Raw genomic sequence first — 19,717 nt, forward strand, 5'->3', positions numbered from 1 at the left:
GCCATGCCTAAAAATCCATCATATATAATTTATTGTTTCTTAGCATTAGTTAATGTGCAATGACAATGAAAGACAACAGGTCATATTTCTGGCTAAACAAGCTTTATGACTTTATTGTTTGTTTGTAACCATGCTCTCATTTGAAAAATAACCAGCAAAAAGGATCACACAGTTCTACACTCCTTGATTATAGTGAATCCTGAAAGTTTTTTGACAGTCAACAGAAAACAGGTTAAAACTCACAGCAATAGCTATTGATGCTTAATATTCTTAGACATCAGAACTAACAATACTAGTTCAATCAGGGATGCCATTTTTTAACAGTCACAACATGTTTATTAAATAAACATCCAGTTGGAAACGAGAAAGAAATAATTGCCAGCTAATGCACATATTCCCATGAAGCAACCTGAACAGGTTGCAGACACTGCAACTATTCTTCATGAAAAATGAATCAGGAGAATATAGCACCTCATTATATCACAGAATCAGCGTATGCCCTTGCCACATTCATTAAAAAACTGATCCAATATCAACATTAGTTCTCTTAAGTCAAAGGGACCCAAGGAAAACATAAGGCATTTAAAACGGCATGTAAACTGGGGCTGGGTGCAGAAAATGTTCATGCTTTTTTTTCCACACCAGCACTTTTATTCTTCCATCATAGCCCATGCTTCCTCTGCTTTCATGTAGTATTGATTGGCCAGTCTGCCCTTCATGGCCTCCATAGCTGCATCAGCCGCCTCAGTAAAAAGATCACCTACAAAAAAATTAAAAAGACGTTATAAATCACACATGCATACAATTCCAATATTACAGGCTACAACAAATTCAGAACACACTTAGAAATCACAATTGCCTATATAATATTATATTATATTATATTATATTATAAAAGTAGTGACCCCAACTATGACCTGTGTGCACTGTTTCAAGAAAACTACCATGCATCTGTTTTTTTTTCCTTTTTATATTAATTTAATCATAATCATGTAATTATTCAATTTAATTCTATAATAATGTTTAAAAAATTGTATACTAGTTATTTTACAAATTTGTCTTGCTTTTGCAACGCTTGCTTTTGTGTTGAATCTAATAATTCAGTGGTTTCAAGGGATATTTGTCTTCACGAGTAGGAGAGAAGAGAATTTCAAGATTTTTAAAGTCACAGGGCGATGTTGGGAAGCAGTGATTTTCCATACCTCTTGCTTTGGTATATGAACACTTGTTGATTTATGTGCAGGGCAGACAAAGTCTAGACGAACCCTAAGCATTAAAACAAATGTAACTAAAATTAGGGTTAGGGTTAGGTTTTATAGCAAGAGCAGCTGAGCATTTATGCACAGGCTTCCAGGGGTTGAAGCCAAGGGGCCTACACTGGGTCAGGGTCTACTGGCTTCATGACAAATAATATATATATTTTTAATTATTTTTATATATAGGAGTTTACAGCACTGACAAATGCATTCGACAACTGAACTCCTGTAAATTTTCAGGACTCACAAATGCGTTTTTACCCTGTTGCATGAATGGAACCGTTTTTGCAAAACTAGTTTTCTATAATGTCATACAATGCAAGACAACCCCTGTTTGACGAATGCAGGTTTGGTAATTTACAGACGTGGGTATAATTTGTGTCATCTGAAGGTTTTAGATCAAGTTACTGTCATCTACTGAATGCAAAAACAATGAACAGAAGCTTCTAAAGTTATGTCCATTGATTTAATTTATACATATGCACTACTTTAAATGTCTATTTATTGTCTAATAGCCTAGTGATATGTTCATTTGGTGTAGAGGCTATCCATAGGTCCCCTTGAGCATGGGATACACTCACCTGCTCTTTGGGGGTCTGCATCCAGGTTGTACCCTCCCTCCTGGTACATCTCAGCCAATCGTGCCAACAGAAGGTAGCGCGGCTCATCCTGCATCCCATCAAACTCTCCCCCCTCGTCATAGTCCGTCATCTTAAGGGCAGAGTCATACCAATACACGGCGTGTTTCCAGTCCATAGCCCTGCATTTTAAAAGTCCCAAATGAACACCTCTTGGTCGACAAAAAGACAACAAATGTATCAATGCGTTCCTCACCTATCTGAAGGGAGGTTCAAACCCGTGTCCAATGCTCGTGCTACTAGAATCATACTCGGCCTGTCTCCTGCCTCAGCGGCCTGCAGCAGAAGGCAGAAACCCTTCTTGCTGTTTTCCACAGATGCCTGAGATAAAACAACAGAGAAATTATATGGGAAGCATAAGCAGAGAAATAAAACAATTTTTTCACCAACCAGACAATAGTTAGGAAAGGAAAGCACCTCTAATTCAAACTCTGGTAGAATGTGATGTGGCAGCTGAAGATAACATCGGCCAAGGGCAACTATAGCCTCAAGCTCCCCGCACATGGCAGCTCTTTCCAAATGGTACACTGCAGAAATCTGGTCCCATGGTGCATCCTTCTCACAGAAACGCCCGGCCTCGTGGTAGCGGACCATGGCTAGATGTACCTAAAGGGATAGTTCACCCAAAAATTAAACTGAATTCTGTCTTCATCTACTTACCCTCACGTCATTTAAAACCCATTCGACTGTTGTTCATCTTCAAGACTCAAATGAAGTAATTTTTAATGAAACCTAAGGTTTCTGTCCATCCACTGAAAGTCTGCACAACCAAAACTTTAAAGAGCCAAGAGAAAACTAATCCAAAAATGAATCAAGCCGTTTAATCCAAGTCTTGTGAAGATACAATCACTTTATATGATAGACAATCATAAACAATGACGACACACATCAAATATTGAAAGTATGGAAGCTCAAATGTTTATTCTAGTGTGTGACAAACACATTTGAGTTTCATGTTCAATTCAGTGTTAAATTAAATCTGTTTTTCATATACAGTGATTGTATCTCTTCAGAAAACTTTGAATAAACTGCTCGATATGCATTAGCATATGCATTATTGTAGCATTCCAACCCTTGGTTTTCCAGACAGCGATTAAGCCTAATCCTAGACTAAAATGGGCCTTTAAACCAGATTAGCAGAAATCTGCTTTTTCTGTCATTGTTTTAAATCGTCTCATGGACTTAGTGTAGTCCAGAGTTTGCTGAGGAAGGCCAGTTTGCTGGAGGAAGACAACAGCTACTTCTGGACTAAACTGAGGCTTAAATTAGTTAAACCAGTGGCCAGCTGCATAAACATAGACACTGTTACGACTGTGTCTAACAAACTAGTTATACCAACTAGCAGTTAGTCAGTGGGTAATCAGTCTTACTTTTTGCACTCACATAAAAATTAATAGACTTTAAAAAGTTATGACCCGTATTGAAGAAAATAAATTACATGACTAACCTTTTAAGACTAGTCTAAGCAGTTTATGCAACAGGAGGCAGGTTTAACTTCAAATTAACATTGTGTTCCAGTCTTATATATATTATAAAATTATAAAATGATTGGCACCCTTGGTAAATATGAATAAAGAAGCCTTTGATAAAATAAATCTGCACTGTTAATCAATCTAATTCTGAAATAAATGTTTTTCTCTACTACTCATTGGCCACAATCAATGGCACCCTTTTATTCTATACTTTTTGCAACCTCCTTTTGTCAAGATAATAGATATCAGATGTGTGATGAAGTTGTAGAACACATGCCAGTGATTAGATTACTCCTCTATACAGAATCTCTCCAGATCCTTCAGCTTTCAGAGTACATGTTGATACACTCTCCTTTCAGTTTTTTATAAGGTTCAGGTCAGGGAACTTAGATGGCCATGGCAAAACTTTTTTTCAAACATTCTGTGGCCCATGTTTGTGTTGATTTTGAAGTGTTTTTTTTTCCATTGTCCTTATGAAATTAATATCCTAACAAGGCCCATTATAAGATTTTTAGCAGGGAACATCAGGGATTTTATTTATTTATTTATTGTTTATATTGGCTAGAATTCATGACGCTATATATCTTATAAAGATGTCCAAGACCTCCAGAAGAAAAATAGGCACAACAAAAGATACAATAGTATATTTCATTGAACACATGGTCCACCTTTTTATCCCTGTGTTAAACAAACCCATCTTGAGTGTTTGCTAATAAAAAGCTAATTTCTAAAAGTTTTATCTGACCATAGAACCCAGTCCGTGTGTGGCAAATGAATAAAATGTTTTTTAAAACCCTCCTAAACAATATAGGTGGTAATGTAGGTGCTTATTTTTTTGTCCCCAAGACAACTATTGCCTGCAATTCTCCAGTTGTTTTCCTTTGCAGAGTCTTTGACCACTCAAACTATCCTTTTCATGCTTCATCAAGACAATATAGACACATTAGACAATATACAGGTGCATCTCAAAAAATTTGACTTTCATGGAAAAGTTCTTTATTTTTTTTTTTTATTTAATTCAAAAAATCAAACTTTCTTATATTCTAGATTCATTGCACACAAACTGAAATATTTCAAGAGTTTTTCATTTTTATTCTGATGGTTATGACTTGCAGCTTAGGGGAAAAAAATTCAGTATCTCAAAAAAAATGGAAAATTTTCTCAATGGTCAATCAAAAAAAAAGATTTACAAAACAGAAATGTTCAACATCTCCAGAGCAGATTTAATTATGCACTCAATAGTTGGGCCTCCTTTTGCATGAATTACTGCTTCAGTGCAGAACAGAACAGTATGTGGCACTGCTGAGGTGTTACTGAAGACCAGGTTGCTTTGATAGCGATCTTCAGCTCCTCTGTATTGTTTGTCAGATGTTACTTATCTTCCTCTTCACAATAACCAATAGATTCTCTGTGAGCTTCAGGTCAGGTGAGATGGCTGGCAAATCAAGTAAATTAATATCATGGTCAGCAAACCACTTGGAAATGGTTTTGAAAGTGTGGGCAGGTAGGTGCTAAAGCAAGTGAAGTCAGAAACTACACTGGACTTCAAGCAGCTTGGATTCTGTGCCTCTCCAGTCTTCCTCCAGACTCCAGACCTTGATTTCCAAATGAAATTCTAAATTTACTTCCCTCTGAAAAGAGGACTTTGGACCACTGAGCAACAGTCCATGTCTTTTTCTCTTTACCCCAGGTGCAATGCTTTTTCTCTGGAATGTGACAGCTGTAGACCTCTTCATGAAGACATCTGATCGTGGTGACTCTTGATGCACTGACTCCGGCTTCAGTCCACTCCTTGTGAAGCTCTCCCAAGTTCTTGAATCAGCTTTTGCTGACAACCTTCCCAAGGCTGTGGTCATTCCTGTTGCTTGTGCATCTTTTCCTACCACACTCTTTTCTTCCAGTCCACGTTCTATGAACATATTTTGATACAGCACTCTGTGAACAGCCAGCACTTTTAGCAATGACCTTCTGTGGCTTCCCCTTCTTGTGGAGTTTGTTGATGATTGTCTTCTGGACAACTGTCAAGTCAAAAGTCTTTCCCATAATTATGGTTGCATGTTCTAAACTAGTCCAGGAGGTACCCACCCAGTATTTAAACTCAAAATTAATTAAACAAATGAAGCTCAAAATGGAATATTCTAGTAAATAAAAATAAAGCTCTTTTCCACGATTTTCCAATTTTTTGAGATGCACCTGTACTGTAGGCAGATTTGTAAAAATTTCCTGTTGACTGGAGCTCCTTAATTATTATCCTAATGGTAAAAAAGGGAAATTTCAATGCTTTAACTATTTTCTTACATTTTTCTGACTTCCTATTTTGTGCTACTTCTGGACTTCATATTTTGTGAAGGTCAGCAATCTGTTGCTGCACATCAGAACTTAGTTTTTTCTCATCGTGATGGATGATTAAGGGAATTTGGCCTTTGTGTTCCCTCATATTTATAGTCCTGTGAAATCAGAAGTAGTGGCTGGATAATTTATTCTGAATTTAAAGTTGTAATTGTGTTTTAATGGGAATAAAGACCTTCAGATTTTATCCATAATGATTTTCACAGCCTTCTTTGATCATATTCATTAAGGGTGCCAAAAATTATATATATATATATATATATATATATATATATATATATATATATATATATATATATATATATATATAACAAAAATAATAATAACATTAATAATAATAATAAAATTGTTGCAAAACTGACAACCGATTGCAAGAATTCATTACAAACAGATTTCAGGTTTATTTTGCTTGCTTTAAAATATATTTAATCTTGTTCAGTAAGGTTTTTTTTTTTTAATGGATTGCAGTCTTTTTTCTGCTGACATTGTTTTTCTTGGATTTGCTTCTCAGTTCCATACAATGTAAAGCTTTTCTTGGTTCAGTCCATGTTTTATTGGCAACCTCTGTCATGCAGATTCAGATTAACACAGTTCGTTATAAATTAATCTATTTCATTTTAGTTAAGGATGACATTGTCCAGGTTTAAGTAATCTGTACGAATTATGCGTTTCAGAAAGCTGTTTTTTAAGACATGATTAACTATTCTAGTTTAATGCCTGCTCTTGCCTTAATTTAAATCCTGTCCGGGAAACCATCCCCACAAAGTTTTGATTGCATGGACTTTGACTGGAGGGACAGTAACCTCTCAGATTCAACATATCTTAATTTCTGTTTCGCCGATATCTTAAGGGTTTAAAAATGACACGAGAGCGAGTAAACAATCACAACATTTTAATTTTTGGTTAACATAACCAAGGAATATAGTACTAGTAGTAGTATAATTTTATTTAATGCATCTGGGACTATTTTCATGTCAAAAACTCAATTTCAAAAATGCAAATATCACATAAATACAATAAAAACCAAGCAAACAAACAAACACAGCAAGTAACATTGTACAAGATTTTTTTAATTAACATGATATATATTCTAAAAACTTTTCAGGCAAAAATCTTCCTAAATAAGACCTTAAGTAAACTTAATTCATAAAAGAGCTTTCTCCTTGCATTAAAACCAGGGCAGTCAAAAAGAATATGTTTAATAGAAAGTGGGGTTTTGCAGAACATGCATAGAGTTGGGTCTTCACATTTAAGTCCCAAGGAATAATATATGACAATATAAAGATATTTGCCAGTTAGTACCAGGAACAGGTTAATAAACACATGACACAATTTTCTTACCTTGCCTAGGATGGATTTACAAATTTTCCTTTCGAGAAGCATAGTGTTAAGCCTCTCTACCTCCATTGCCACACAGGAGGGTCTGTGTATGTGGGAGCGAGATGAATGGAAAAAACTCCATTTTTCTTCTGTCAGCTGAGAGATACAACAAAAAAAATGTTTTTAAGCACCCATAGTAATTGATATTGATACTATATAACTATGTTGTGTCAATACTTTTTTTAATCTATAGTTTTTAACATTGGCCTGTTATGATATCAAATACAGTACATAGCTGATCTGTAAATTATTCCTTTACTGTCAATACAAACAAACTGTCATTTGACTATTTGACTTTTTTTCAAAAATATGTAACATTTCTATGAGAAGTAGTAGAATTAACATCTGTGAGATTTAAAAAACCACCAAAATAAACTTCAGATATTACTGCACAAAAAAAACAATGCATGCAGGAAATCACATGCAGGGTTCCTACACATTTTGACTAAAGACTTCCATGGTCATGATTTCTAGGATTAAAAAAATATATAATTTATAAAGATTGCACTCATAAACCGCAATTGCTAGTCAATTACACATTTTAACCACAGAGATTTCCATGAGTTTTACATGCCATTTAAAATCTCCTGACATTAACAGGTTTTCAACCACCATGGAAACCCTGCATATGAGTTTACAGTAAGGGGAAGAAAAGCTTGCCACCAGTTAGAGGATGAAAGTGAGATGAATTAAAGATTAGAGTTTAGATGAAAGAAGAATGAAATAAAAAGGCTAAGAGGTTTAGATAACAGGTGGATCACAAGACGGCACCACTCTAAATCAAAGATCTATGAGAAGAAAACAGATTAGGAATTAATGGGTGATGGGTAACTCTATCATGATTAGATACAGGGAGTTTATCAATGGTTTCGTAGTTACCCGACGAACACTGTCCTCATCCGATTCTGAGTAATGTCTGTTGTAGAAGGGACGTCCCTAAATGATGATGTAAAAACTTACCGTCACACATCTCAGGAGCCAAAAATTATTACTGCTGCATTTTAAGATGCATTTAAGCATAGCACACAACAAGCACACACGTTTAAAATGCACTCTGACAGTTGGGGGAGTAACACAGAAAACAAGCAAGAATAGCTTCTAGTTTCAATTTCTCAGTTCAACAGTTGTAAATTCTTAGTTTAGTTTAAAATGTTCTGCATTTGTTTGGGTTTAATGCGGACACCTTCAAAGAAATGGCTCAATCATCAAAAACCCTCATTGTTTTTATGCCAGATACAAATAATGTTGTGATTAATATCATATAGGCTAGTATAACATAATATAATATATATTGAAAATACACAACATCGTTTTAATATTTCATTTTAATAATTGCATTGTCTGGCAAACTAATAATCTGTACCTGACTGTGATGCTCGACTGAGTCTCCTTCACTGCGTTTCTCACTGGGGTAACCACTGTCTCCTCCATTCTCTGAGTCCTGTGAATGTTAGTACAGTTCACAGTAGTAATCAGCTTTAGAATCAGTTTACACAAAATACCAATCAATTTAATGTCACTGTTAACTGTGGATATATATTCTTATTCGTAAACTGACCTTGTGATCAATGTTAGCTCGATATGCCTCATTCATTTCATTCATAAATGACCAGCCTGTAAACACACATAGATCGAAAGACATAGTAGTGAATACAATGAATACAAATGAATGCACAGCAAAATAAAAATAAAAACATGACACATGGGAACAAACTTTACATTTCTGCTAGAATGTCCTGACTGCTGACAGATGTGAGAACGAAATTCAGAAATAAAATATGTTGTGGATGGTTTATTTTTACCCGATGCAATGCATTTTAATTGAACAAAATATAGTACTACAAATCAGATTGCTGTTTCCAATCATAATATTAAATATTCAACATGAGCTTTGATATTTTTTTAAACCAGTATATACTCCACTAAAGCCTTACATATGCAAGTTAGAATGTGTGTGATTGTAATACTAATCAAAATAATAAAAGGTTGGTGCACATTGGCCCAGGAAGGTTACCTAGCAACTTTAACACCAGCTAATTAATATTCATGAAGTAAGCCATAGATACCATCAGCAGTGCACCATACATTAGGGAGGAAACATAACTGAGCACTAGGGAAAACAAACCCTTGCTGTCATACTTAGCTTTTCATTGTTATTTCTATGGGGACATTTCTTATAAATGTGGCTATCTTTAGACAAGTCACACTGCTGCAGACAAGCATGATTTTTACTGCAAATTTCTGTTATCCATATTGGCATAAAATTATAAAAAAGATGGTTGTGGACTTTCTTTGTAAGTGTCAGACAACACACTAAGCTTTTAAGCATTTTGAAAGCATAGAGAACATTACTTTCTAAAAATAGCCAAAGCCATTGAAAATTAATCTTTGTTTTCTCATAAAAAAAAAAAAAGAACTGATAATTTTAGTAACATCACAACCAGCCAGCCAAAGGCCCACTTCAGTTCTCGGACAGCTGACAACAAGTGGAGGCACTTCTTGTTCTTTAAATATTTATATTTGAAAAAAGGGTTCTCCAGATGGTTGTAACATCCTGACAAATTATTATTGCAAAAGACCATTAAAAAAAAGACCAATTCATTGTTTTTCTCTGTTGCCTTAAGTAGGAGGCAACTGTAACATACTGATATCATCACAGACAATATGTGAAGGAGGAGCTGGATGACTGTATTAATAACATTAACTAGACCTGTCAGAAATATACTGCTGTATTCAGTAAAGAAAGGAAATGTGATACCACTGTTGTCAAATTGTACTACTTACTATAAACATTATTAAAACCTACTAAAGCCTTTTAGTCTTTCTCTTTTCTCAAGTAGGTTGCGACTGTAGCTTGTTACCTACATAATCAATATCTGCCACTGACTTGGCTTGAAGGGGATTTGATATTACTCTGGTATTCACACATAGTGCTGGGGAAGTACAGGATTACCCATGGGTGATCGGCCTGCAGAGATGCCCATAGTTAGTGGAGAACAGGGAATCGAGTCGGTGTCACTGCTTTCGTCAACTGATAAGCTTTCAGAGAGCCGGGAGAGGAGGACAGGCATGTGGCCGAGAGAGGTCGTCCGGACCCTGGGCGAACCACACTGCTCTTCACACCCACGGAGGGCTGTCTTAGCTGACTGCTGGTGAGAAAAAAGAATTTATTAAGAAGACCTGCAGAAATGAATAAACTATTGCAAGCAATTTGTGAATGCAGGGCTAAGCCATAGCAATTTTATTATGTTGGCCTGATCAGGTCAGCAGTTCCAGAAATATTTTCACTGGCCACAGCAAAAACAAAACAAAATATAATATTTTAGAATAGCATTTTTTTTTGTTAAACATGGAAAAATAGTATCAGCTATAGATGTGCCCCGGGATGACAGTTTTGTTGGCTAAAACCCATAAACGAGTTCCAGCGTCCTGAAGTCAACAGGGTTTTTTTTTTAATGGGTTTTTGGGTAAACGGCTGAAATAACATCTGTGGTTGACACAAGCTCATACTATATAAAAGTTTTATTCTGCAACATACAACAACTTAGTAGACACTGCTTCTATTAAGTAAATACAATATTTTACTTGTGGCTAATTGGGCATACAGATGTATTAACGTCATCATGTTGAACAGGAAAACTCATCTACTCACTGGTCTATGTTTACAGGCTCAATGAGTTTATATTCGTGCTTTTGTAAACTATTCTAACTTTAAGGGAAAAGTCTTTTAAATAAAAAGAGTTGCCTGGATCTAAATTATTGTTGGTACATTTTACCAGAGTTTACCATACTTTCAAAACAAAATTTTAAATAGGAAAAATAAACAATATGAAAATAATTTAAGAAAAAATATATTGATTTTTTTTTCTAAGTAAAAGAAGATTTGGTTTTCAAAAAGGCTTTTTCCAAAAGGTACATCTGGAAAAAGGGGGGTCGTTTTATAATCAGGGTCTTCTTACATTTGGGTCATTATGGTAATTTATCGCCTTATTTTCATTTTTGGGTGAATTAACCTTTTAATCGTGGTGACACCAAAGTCAAGCAACCAGGTGCAGTTCACTAAAAACCTGCGGTTAGATTTACTTCTGATGACTGAATTTAGGCTTTAAAATTCATACAAGTTATGTTCATTTGTAAAGATTATCCAGATGAACAAAACAGAAGAATCATACTTTTGTTGGTCACAAAGTTTTTTTTTTTGCAATAATCCAAAAGCCTTTGGAAAAATCCTTTTGGGTTTTTCCTCGAGGAAACCAGGGTGATGCTAACTTCCGGGTTGGCCTACAAAAATGCAACATCTGTACAGGACTCTATATAAATATAGCAATCTCCCTATTGAGTAGCTCCATCAACAGGCCCAAATCTCTCACACTAGCCTCAGGCCCTGGTTATGCTTATACAAGGATCTGCTTTATTTTCCAATACAAACCAGCAATTTGTTGGTGCAGTCCAACTGTGCAGTTTCAGAAGGGGACAGGTCAAAGCGAGCTAGACCCATACTCCTGCAGATCTTATTACACAGGTGAGAGTGGAAGAAAAGAGCCATGCCACGCACACCTGAAACAAACACATGGATAATCACTACACATGGTTCTCCTGCTTTCATTACTTTCTACATATTTTTCTCCATATAATGGACTTAAATGCTGGCCAAGAGACTGAAGGTCTGAACTGCAGATTCAATGCATCTTCAAAGGTCTCTATAAGATCCCAGCTGAGGAATAAGGGTCTTATCTAGCGAAACAATCAATCATTTTCCTAGGAAATAAAAATTATGATTTTTAACCACAAATGCTCGTCTTGCACTAGCTTAAGTTAACACATTACATAATCAGGTTGGAAAAGTCACAAGTGAAGTAGACAGAAGTACTGTCCTAGTGTTTACAAAGCAAATGTGCAAAGAAAGTCAAATGTCCTTTACAACCAAAGGTAAAACAACAATGTCAGATGATTTTGAAGTTGAAGGAGAAAATGAGATGGATGTTTTCGCCCATGACCTTTCCAAAATTATTATGTCACACACATAGTGGAGCTAGTGGAAGCCGAGCATTTGTAGTTAAAAAGTATCAAAAAATTTTTTTTTACGAAAATAGCCAATCGATTCACTAGATAAGACTCTTATTCCTTGGCTGGGATCATGTAGAGCCCTTTGAAACTGCACTGAATCTGCAATTTGGACCTTCAGCCCATTGGACACCATTGAAGAAAATTATATGGAAAAAAATCCTGGAATGTTTTCCTCAAAAACATTCTTTTCTTTGCTACTGAAGACAGAAAGACGTGAACATCTTGGATGACATGAGTTTGAGTAGATTATCAGAATTTTTTTTATTCAAGAAGTGAACTATTTCTTTAAGACAAATCAAATTTTAAGTTTCTGAGTAGAAAAAAATGCAGGATGTTGATAAATACCTAGGTTGCCATCTCCAAAGTCAGTTCCCTTCTCAGTGTGAATCTGAGGGTCTGTGTAAAGGTCCCCAACACCCTGAATGTCCACCACTATCAGCTGGTGTCCAGAGCGCTCAAATGTGAAATGACTGAATGCCTTAATCCACAAACACATAAATGGCAATAAATAACCACACATCATTTCCCAGGGACAAAAGATACAGATTTGTAAGATTTTTGACTATATACCTGAGGTGTAAGCCGTATGTTATCGTCCCTCACAAAACCAGAGTTAGAGTTGTACTTTGTGTACTTTCCCTCTATAAAGTGCTCCAGGTGAAACAAAGGGCTCCCAGGGCGACTAGTCATTTCCACAATGCACATCTGCATGATGTCAACCTAATAGTGATGGGATAAGTTGAAGAAGTATAAAATTCATATATGATATCATTGTTTGACTGGTTAAACCTGGTTTACAAACTATGTCCACCAAATAAGTACCTGTTTGGGAGGCCTGTGGCGATTAAACTCTTCGCCCCATAATTTAGCCTCCATTTGTAACCTCACATCCTCAAAGTAAACCTCTCTGTCCACGGTTTCCATGTATCTCTTAGCCACGTAGTTTGAGGCTGATTTCCAGTTGCTGCTGTGGGAAAAGTTTGACAACTTCTTCCTGTGAAAGAAAGAGAAAAGAAAACTACAGGTTAACAAAAAACAACAACAAATATGTTTAATGCAGTTAATCTGCAGTTTAGAGAAGAAGAATTGGCAGGCTGGTGATTGGGGAAATAGGAGTTCACAAGTAAAAGAGGTGTCAAGCAGTGTCAGTAATGTCCTGCAGTAAAACTACTCTACACATCATTTTTCTAATGCTTTTAAAATTATAATGTGCAGTTTTGACAGCAATATAAACAATTAAATGGAATATTTGTACAGCTAATTAAACAAATTAACTGAAAAATTATAAAAAGTAAATAAAAACTATAGTAAAAATTTAAATTTACTTTATACTTAAAACCAATGCTGATTAATAAACAGTAATATTTACCTAGTATAGGGTATGTATGTATGTATATATTTAAATACACACACACACAACCACTCACTCGCTGGCCACTGTATTAAGCACACCTCGCTAGGGTTGGATACGCTTCTGCCTTCAGAACTGCCTTAATTCTTCCTGGCATAGATTCAACAAGGTGTTGGAAAAATTCCTCAGAGATTTTGGTCCATATTGATATGATAGCATCATGCAGTTGCCGCAGATTTGTTAGCTGCACATCCATGATGCTAATCTCCCGTTCCACCACATTCCAAAGTTGCTCTATCGTATTGAGATCTGGTGACTGTGGAGGCCTTTTAGAGTAAAGTGAGCTAATTTTCATGTTGAAGAAACCAGTCTGAGATGATTTGAGTTTTGTGACATGGTGCATTATCCTGCTGGAAGTAGCCATCAGAAGATAATACTGTACACTGTAGTCATAAAGGAATGGACATGATCAGCAACAATGCTCAGGTAAGCTGTGGTGTTTAAACAATGCTCAATTGGTACTGGTGCTCAAGCGGCCCAAAGTGTGCCAAGAAAATATCCCCCACACCATTACACGACCACCATCAGCCTGAACAGATGAGACGAGGCAGGATTGATCCATGCTTTCTATTCTTTACACCAAATTCTGACCCTACCATCTGAATATCGCAACAGAAATCGAGATTCATTAGAACAGGCAACGTCTTTCCAATCTTCTATTGCCCAATTGTGGTGAGCCTGTGCAAACTGTAGCCTCTGTTTTCTGTTCTTCGCTGACAGGAGCGGCACCCAATGTGGTCTTCTGCTGCTGTAGCCCATCTGCTTCAGGGTTCGATCCGCTGTGTGTTCAGAGATGGTATTCTGCATACCTTGGTTGTAACGAGTGGTTATTTGAGTTACTGTTGCCTTTCTATCATCTCTAACCAGTCTGCCCATTCTCTTCTGACCCCTGATATCAACAAGGCATTTTCATCCACTCAAATGCCGCTCACTGGATATTTTCTCTTTTTTGGAGTATTCTCTTTAAACACTAGAGATGGTTGTGCGTGAAAATCCCTGTAGATCAGCAGTTTTTGAAATACTCAGACCAGGCCCTCTGGCACCATCAACCATCCACGTTCAAAGTCCCTTAAATCCCATTTCTTCCCTATTCTGATGCTTGGTTTGAACTTCAGCAAGTCGTCTTCACCACATCTAGATGCCTAAATGCATTGAGTTGCTGCCATGTGATTGGCTGATCAGCTATTTGTGTTACCGAGCAATTGAAAAGGTGTACCCAATAAAGTGGCCGGTGAGTGTATGTATGTATATATGTATGTGTGTGTGTGTGTGTGTGTGTGTGTGTGTGATTAAATTGACTTGACTTACGCTCTATAACACTCCCTCATGGCTCCTTTTCCAAACACCTGTGAAAGAAATAGAATTTAATTAATTAATTAATTAATTAAAAAGAAAACATAAATAATCAGTATTAACACATTTACTTTCACAGAAAACAAGTGTATTGTAGTGCCAAAATACCTGAGAGGAAACCTTGATATATATGTCGTCTTTTGCCCATTCTCCAGTAACAGCATTGTATCTAAAGGGCAAAAACACATGTTTACACTTTAAATATGGATTTCTATTCTCTTTCATTCTCAAGAAGTAGTTCTCACACTTTTTGCAGCAACTGGAAATCAGCCTCAAACTAAGTGGCTACAATGAGAAGTGATTCTTTTCTTTATTGGAACAGTTAATGAAAGAGTTAAGAGCAAATACTGCACAATGGGCACAGTCCTAAAAGCAATCGCCCAATATATACACAAGTAAGTGCTGCTTTTTTTCCCGCGTTGTCTAGAATACCGTGTACCATGTCCAATCCACCAAACGCAGTTTTTTAATGGCACACACAGCCATTGGCTGGAAGTCAAGGGATATTTTAGAGGTGTGAAGTTACAAATGTTTAAAAATAGAGTCTTGAAACTGGGAGCAGACCCGTTGTGTTTGTATCCATCTGACGTTATTTGACGCTTCTTATTTAACATGCGATAACACGTTCTGAAATCATATGATATTGAGATTGATCATCACAGGTGTCTGTGATGTAGCATAGTGCTAAAAACTCAGGACTGGTAACCAAGGAAACCAAAGGTCAGTGATGATAGGGCACAAGGGTCAATCTAATGTTCAGTGTTGAGGACTCTAATTTACTCCAGATTTACTCACCTGTACCGAGTGCAGCGCTCTGTCTCGATTTCCTCCAGATGGAACTCAGCCCAAGGATCTGGCAGGGCTCTGGCTTTCTGAATAGCATGTCTCCAAGTTGCCTGATCAAGAAAAAAATAAGTTGTTTGAAAAACTTTCACATCCTCCTGTATAGGTTGAAAAACTGAAGATGGTAGAGATCCACATTATATTTTATAGCTGTGTGCAAGCACAAAACAATGGCTGGGAAAAGAAGTTAGGAACTGGAGCAAAAGAGGTATGCTACAATAATGGTCATGCAGGAATAAAAGGACAAAGAAAAGCTTGAATCAATGCTGAAAGTGTTGAGTAGACATTAGGTGAGGGTTCCCAGTTTAAAAAATTAAAGAAATACCATCAGAAAATGATCAATAATATATCCTGTTCCCTTTAGGAATCAGAACTGGAACAATAATTGGAACATTCCTTGCTTCTCCGTTGTGTTGGACAGGTACTTTAACAACAACTTCCTGTTCTGGGATCCTGCTAAGCATTTTTCATAAGCAAACATTGGACTTGGTTATTTCCTGAACTTTGTGCTTTGCAGATTCTTAATAACAGCTGTAAGAGATCCAGTTTACTGTACTACAATACAGTAATAAAAGTATCATCATTATCCAAGTGTCATCAATGAAATAAACCTGATGTGCAGGCAGACATGATGGCACGATATCTCAAAATAAACAGTAAACATAGATCCTGTGGCTAAGTACATTCAGCCAATTATTTATTTCCTCTTGAAAGTGAGTCACAGTGAGCTCAAATATCGGTCAGACACTAGGAAAGTGTGGGCTCTTCCTTACAGGGAACCCCTAAAGTATGGAAACATTATCCATGTGTCATAAGACATAGTGTGATATAGGTATTCATAAGCAACACAGTATCTGTTCTGATAGTTTAAAAAGCATGTTTTTTTTTTTTATTTAAGTAGAAAAACATGCATTTCGAAAACAGAAAGTAAACTTTACTTGACATTATTAGCCATTATATCAACAATAACATTAAAAATATTATTGTCTGTATCAGACACATTTTCTTTGCAACCCTAATAGATATTCTTCTTACAGCATGCAAATTCAGAAGAAATGAGAGTGGGAAAAAATAAGGTGACAGGAGAAATATAGAAAGATCATGGATTCCAGGCTAGATGCTACAATGACACAGGGTAAGCTGGATTAATAAAATCTGGTAAAGCAAGAGTTAAGGTGAAGGGTAGAAATCGAAACTTGTATTAAACATACCCGGCTTTTCTCAGTTAAAGAGCCAAACCTGGCAGAGTGCCCATCCTGCTCGGTTTCATTTTTGTTCTAAGGAATAGACAAACCCACTTGTTTAAGCACAAAAATATTAGTATAAATGCAACCTGTCCATAAGGTTAAGGAAGTCACATCATGAGAGCTTGAGAGAGCTCCATATATGGAAGTGAGTTCGTCACAAAAATGGAGGAAAACAATTTTTGCATACTGTTCATTAGTTCACTGCTGCTTCTGAAAACAGCACAAAAAGCTTTGTGGTTATGAAAAAACAACATCTGTTCACTAGGCCTAGTTCTCTGTGGTACAGGCGATCTTTTTAACCATTACAGATCCAGAGAGGTCATTGTCTAAGTGGACATGACATGAGCAAGCCAAGGACGTTCTTGGATTACCACCAAAATACAATTCTGAAACGGATAGGTCCAGTTCTGGATAATGATACAGCATTACAGTCAACAGCAATAGTATGATTTAGCTATTGTAATAGTATGAAATAGTATATGAAACAATACGCATTGATTAATGTTTCAAAAACTAGTATGCCACATTGTGGTCACGTCTATATTAATAACATGTGTAATTCAAAAATTAAAACAGCGGCTATACATTTCTATGTAATTTGTGTCAGAGGCATTCACCACTATCACATTGTGGCATTCAGTTGCTGAAAATGTACCATAAAATTCTGATACTTGTCAGGACAACATGCTGTGTACTACAGAAATACTACATACTACTACAAATAGTGGTATGCCCGTCCAAAAATAGACTTTGTTAACATGCTACGGACTACATTTATCTAGGAAGACGGCACTACTTAAAGTATTTCCTCAATATAATAACATAATGAATGTCTGTGCATTTAGTATTTTTATTATGTAGTAACAGTTTTATAAAAGCAATATGACACTCATTGTACTGTACATATATGACTATATTTTAAAAAATTTAGCACAACCTATCGTACCCTTTTGCTTACAGTAAAGTGTTACTCACTCTGTATGTGAAGGAGTTTTTGGGCAATGAATTAGAAAACTGCTGGTTGCAAACTACATTCTTTGGGTAGTCAAAGAATCCTTTGGTTGGGCTCATGGGGTCGTCGGTGATAGGGCAGATACGGAGGTCATCTTCATCATCATCTTCGTCATCACTGGCATTGGAATCTTGGAAAGTCACTCCACTTTTAGCACACCCACTCCTAGGTCCATCCCAAGGACTTCCCACCTCCTCCATACTAAACATGAGCTCCTCCTCAGCCATGATGTCCCACTGTGTTGTGTACCAGAACTACAAACAAACACATTAGACAAGCACAAGTGTCAAATCGAAACGAGCACAGCAGTCAAATACAGCTACATCGGCAGAATCGGTTCAAAAAATAAAAGCAAACACTTTTTTTTTTTTTTTAGATGAACTGAGAAATGAATGATCAAGTACAGGTTGATCAAATGAAATGGTATTCACTAATCTCAATCCGAGATAAACCTGTTCCTGTTCATGCATTCCTGTCAAATTGTCGTGCCAAACATACTAAAACACCAGTTTGCAATGACAAAAGCATGACATTTTAATACATTCAAGTTAAACCGTCATTCATTTTTAGCTTCAATGTGCTAATGTGCTGCATAAATACTAATAACAACAGCTCACACGTACAGAAGACAAGAATAAGAAATAAGTGCATGTCACATACCTTGTTAGAAAGAATAAAGCTGACAGATTGAAGACATAACTAAAACAGGAAACAGATAATAGCACTTATATCGAATCAGCTTCACAGCCTTTCTAAAGAAGGAAGTCAAATCATCAAATGTGTGTCAAACACACTGGCCAGGCCACTGACAGCTTCGGTGTCTCTGCAGAAATGTACTCTACGTGTCCTGGACTGCGAGCAAATGTTGATTTCTCTCAGCACTACGTCAAAGCTGCATTTAGCCCTCTAGTGGGCTGTAACAAATACACATTCGTTCATTTCATTTTAGAGAAATATTAGGTATCTAAATATGTAAAGTAAACAAATATACAATAACTAAAATACACAAAACAGACTTCTGCTTTTAAAAGAAAAGTTATATAAACGTTTAAAAAATTATATTCAAAATGAGCCACGTGCCACGGTCAATCACATGGCCTTTTATGGGAAGCTCGTGTTGTTATCGATCTCAACTGAATATTACGAATTCTACTAAGGCAAGGGCATGACTCATGAATATTAATGTATCCGTGCTAGCGTTTCCTGGACACAGAGTAATTCATATTTATTAGCCAAGCCTTCAAGCGGCTACATTTCCAAATCAAATCAAGTAGACGGACTACGCAACGTCATGTAATTAATATTCATGAGAGGACCCTTGGCCATAGTAGAATCGCATGTTCGCGAGGACAGGGCAGGACTCCACACTGGTGAGGACTAGCTGCACGTAGCCTCAGTGAAAAAGAACAGATCAGCCCACACACTGAAGCAACGTACATACCGAGCGGATATTTATGTGTTCTTGGGATTCATTTTGCTGCCAGGGACAAACTGTTTATCACATTGATTTAAATATGTCAATCTTGTACAATGGTGATATAGAAATAAAAAGAGTAAGAAAATATATTCCATTCATTGTAATTAACAACACGAAGTGCACTAAACATTACATTACGTCGAGATTTCCCCAACTGGGGTTCGTAAAGGTAAGTTACTGGGTTTGTTGGTTTAATAAAAAGCTAATAATCA

The 19,717-nt window shown here is 36.4% G+C and overlaps 1 protein-coding gene across 5 annotated transcripts; it reads right to left on the minus strand.

Annotated features, from left to right (window-relative positions):
* Positions 1 to 85: 85 nt before the first annotated feature.
* Positions 86 to 18,904, minus strand: eef2k (eukaryotic elongation factor 2 kinase). 5 transcript variants are annotated; one of them, XM_052610867.1, is made up of 19 exons: positions 18,689 to 18,904; positions 17,992 to 18,282; positions 16,981 to 17,046; positions 15,722 to 15,822; positions 15,035 to 15,095; positions 14,882 to 14,919; positions 12,985 to 13,156; positions 12,733 to 12,882; positions 12,508 to 12,640; positions 11,525 to 11,652; positions 10,049 to 10,241; positions 8,654 to 8,709; positions 8,459 to 8,536; positions 7,975 to 8,031; positions 7,057 to 7,191; positions 2,312 to 2,500; positions 2,091 to 2,215; positions 1,838 to 2,016; positions 86 to 760 (listed from the first exon to the last, which is right to left on the minus strand). In XM_052610867.1, exons 2-19 carry the CDS (start codon positions 18,253 to 18,255, stop codon positions 651 to 653), a joined length of 2,235 nt encoding a protein of 744 aa, XP_052466827.1. In that variant the 5' UTR covers positions 18,256 to 18,282; positions 18,689 to 18,904; the 3' UTR covers positions 86 to 650. The 5 variants fall into 5 exon arrangements, with proteins under 5 accessions (XP_052466827.1, XP_052466826.1, XP_052466829.1 ...); XM_052610866.1 differs by having other exon boundaries at positions 10,049 to 10,244; positions 18,689 to 18,903; XM_052610869.1 differs by lacking the exon at positions 16,981 to 17,046 and having other exon boundaries at positions 10,049 to 10,244.
* Between the last annotated feature and the right edge of the window lie 813 nt (positions 18,905 to 19,717).

The sequence above is a fragment of the Carassius gibelio genome, chromosome A12 (assembly GCF_023724105.1).
Source record: "Carassius gibelio isolate Cgi1373 ecotype wild population from Czech Republic chromosome A12, carGib1.2-hapl.c, whole genome shotgun sequence".
NCBI classification, from domain to species: Eukaryota; Metazoa; Chordata; class Actinopteri; order Cypriniformes; family Cyprinidae; genus Carassius; species Carassius gibelio.

What these genes read in the sequence shown, in the direction of transcription:
- eef2k (XM_052610866.1), bottom strand. Translation starts at nt 18,255, where the DNA reads ATGGCTGAGGAGGAGCTCATGTTTAGTATGGAGGAGGTGGGAAGTCCT. An exon ending in CTTTAACTGAGAAAAGCCGG is followed by an intron (nt 15,823 to 16,980) that starts GTATGTTTAATA and finishes TTTCTTGATCAG; the next exon opens with GCAACTTGGAGACATGCTAT. An exon ending in ACATACGGCTTACACCTCAG is followed by an intron (nt 12,641 to 12,732) that starts GTATATAGTCAA and finishes TTGTGGATTAAG; the next exon opens with GCATTCAGTCATTTCACATT.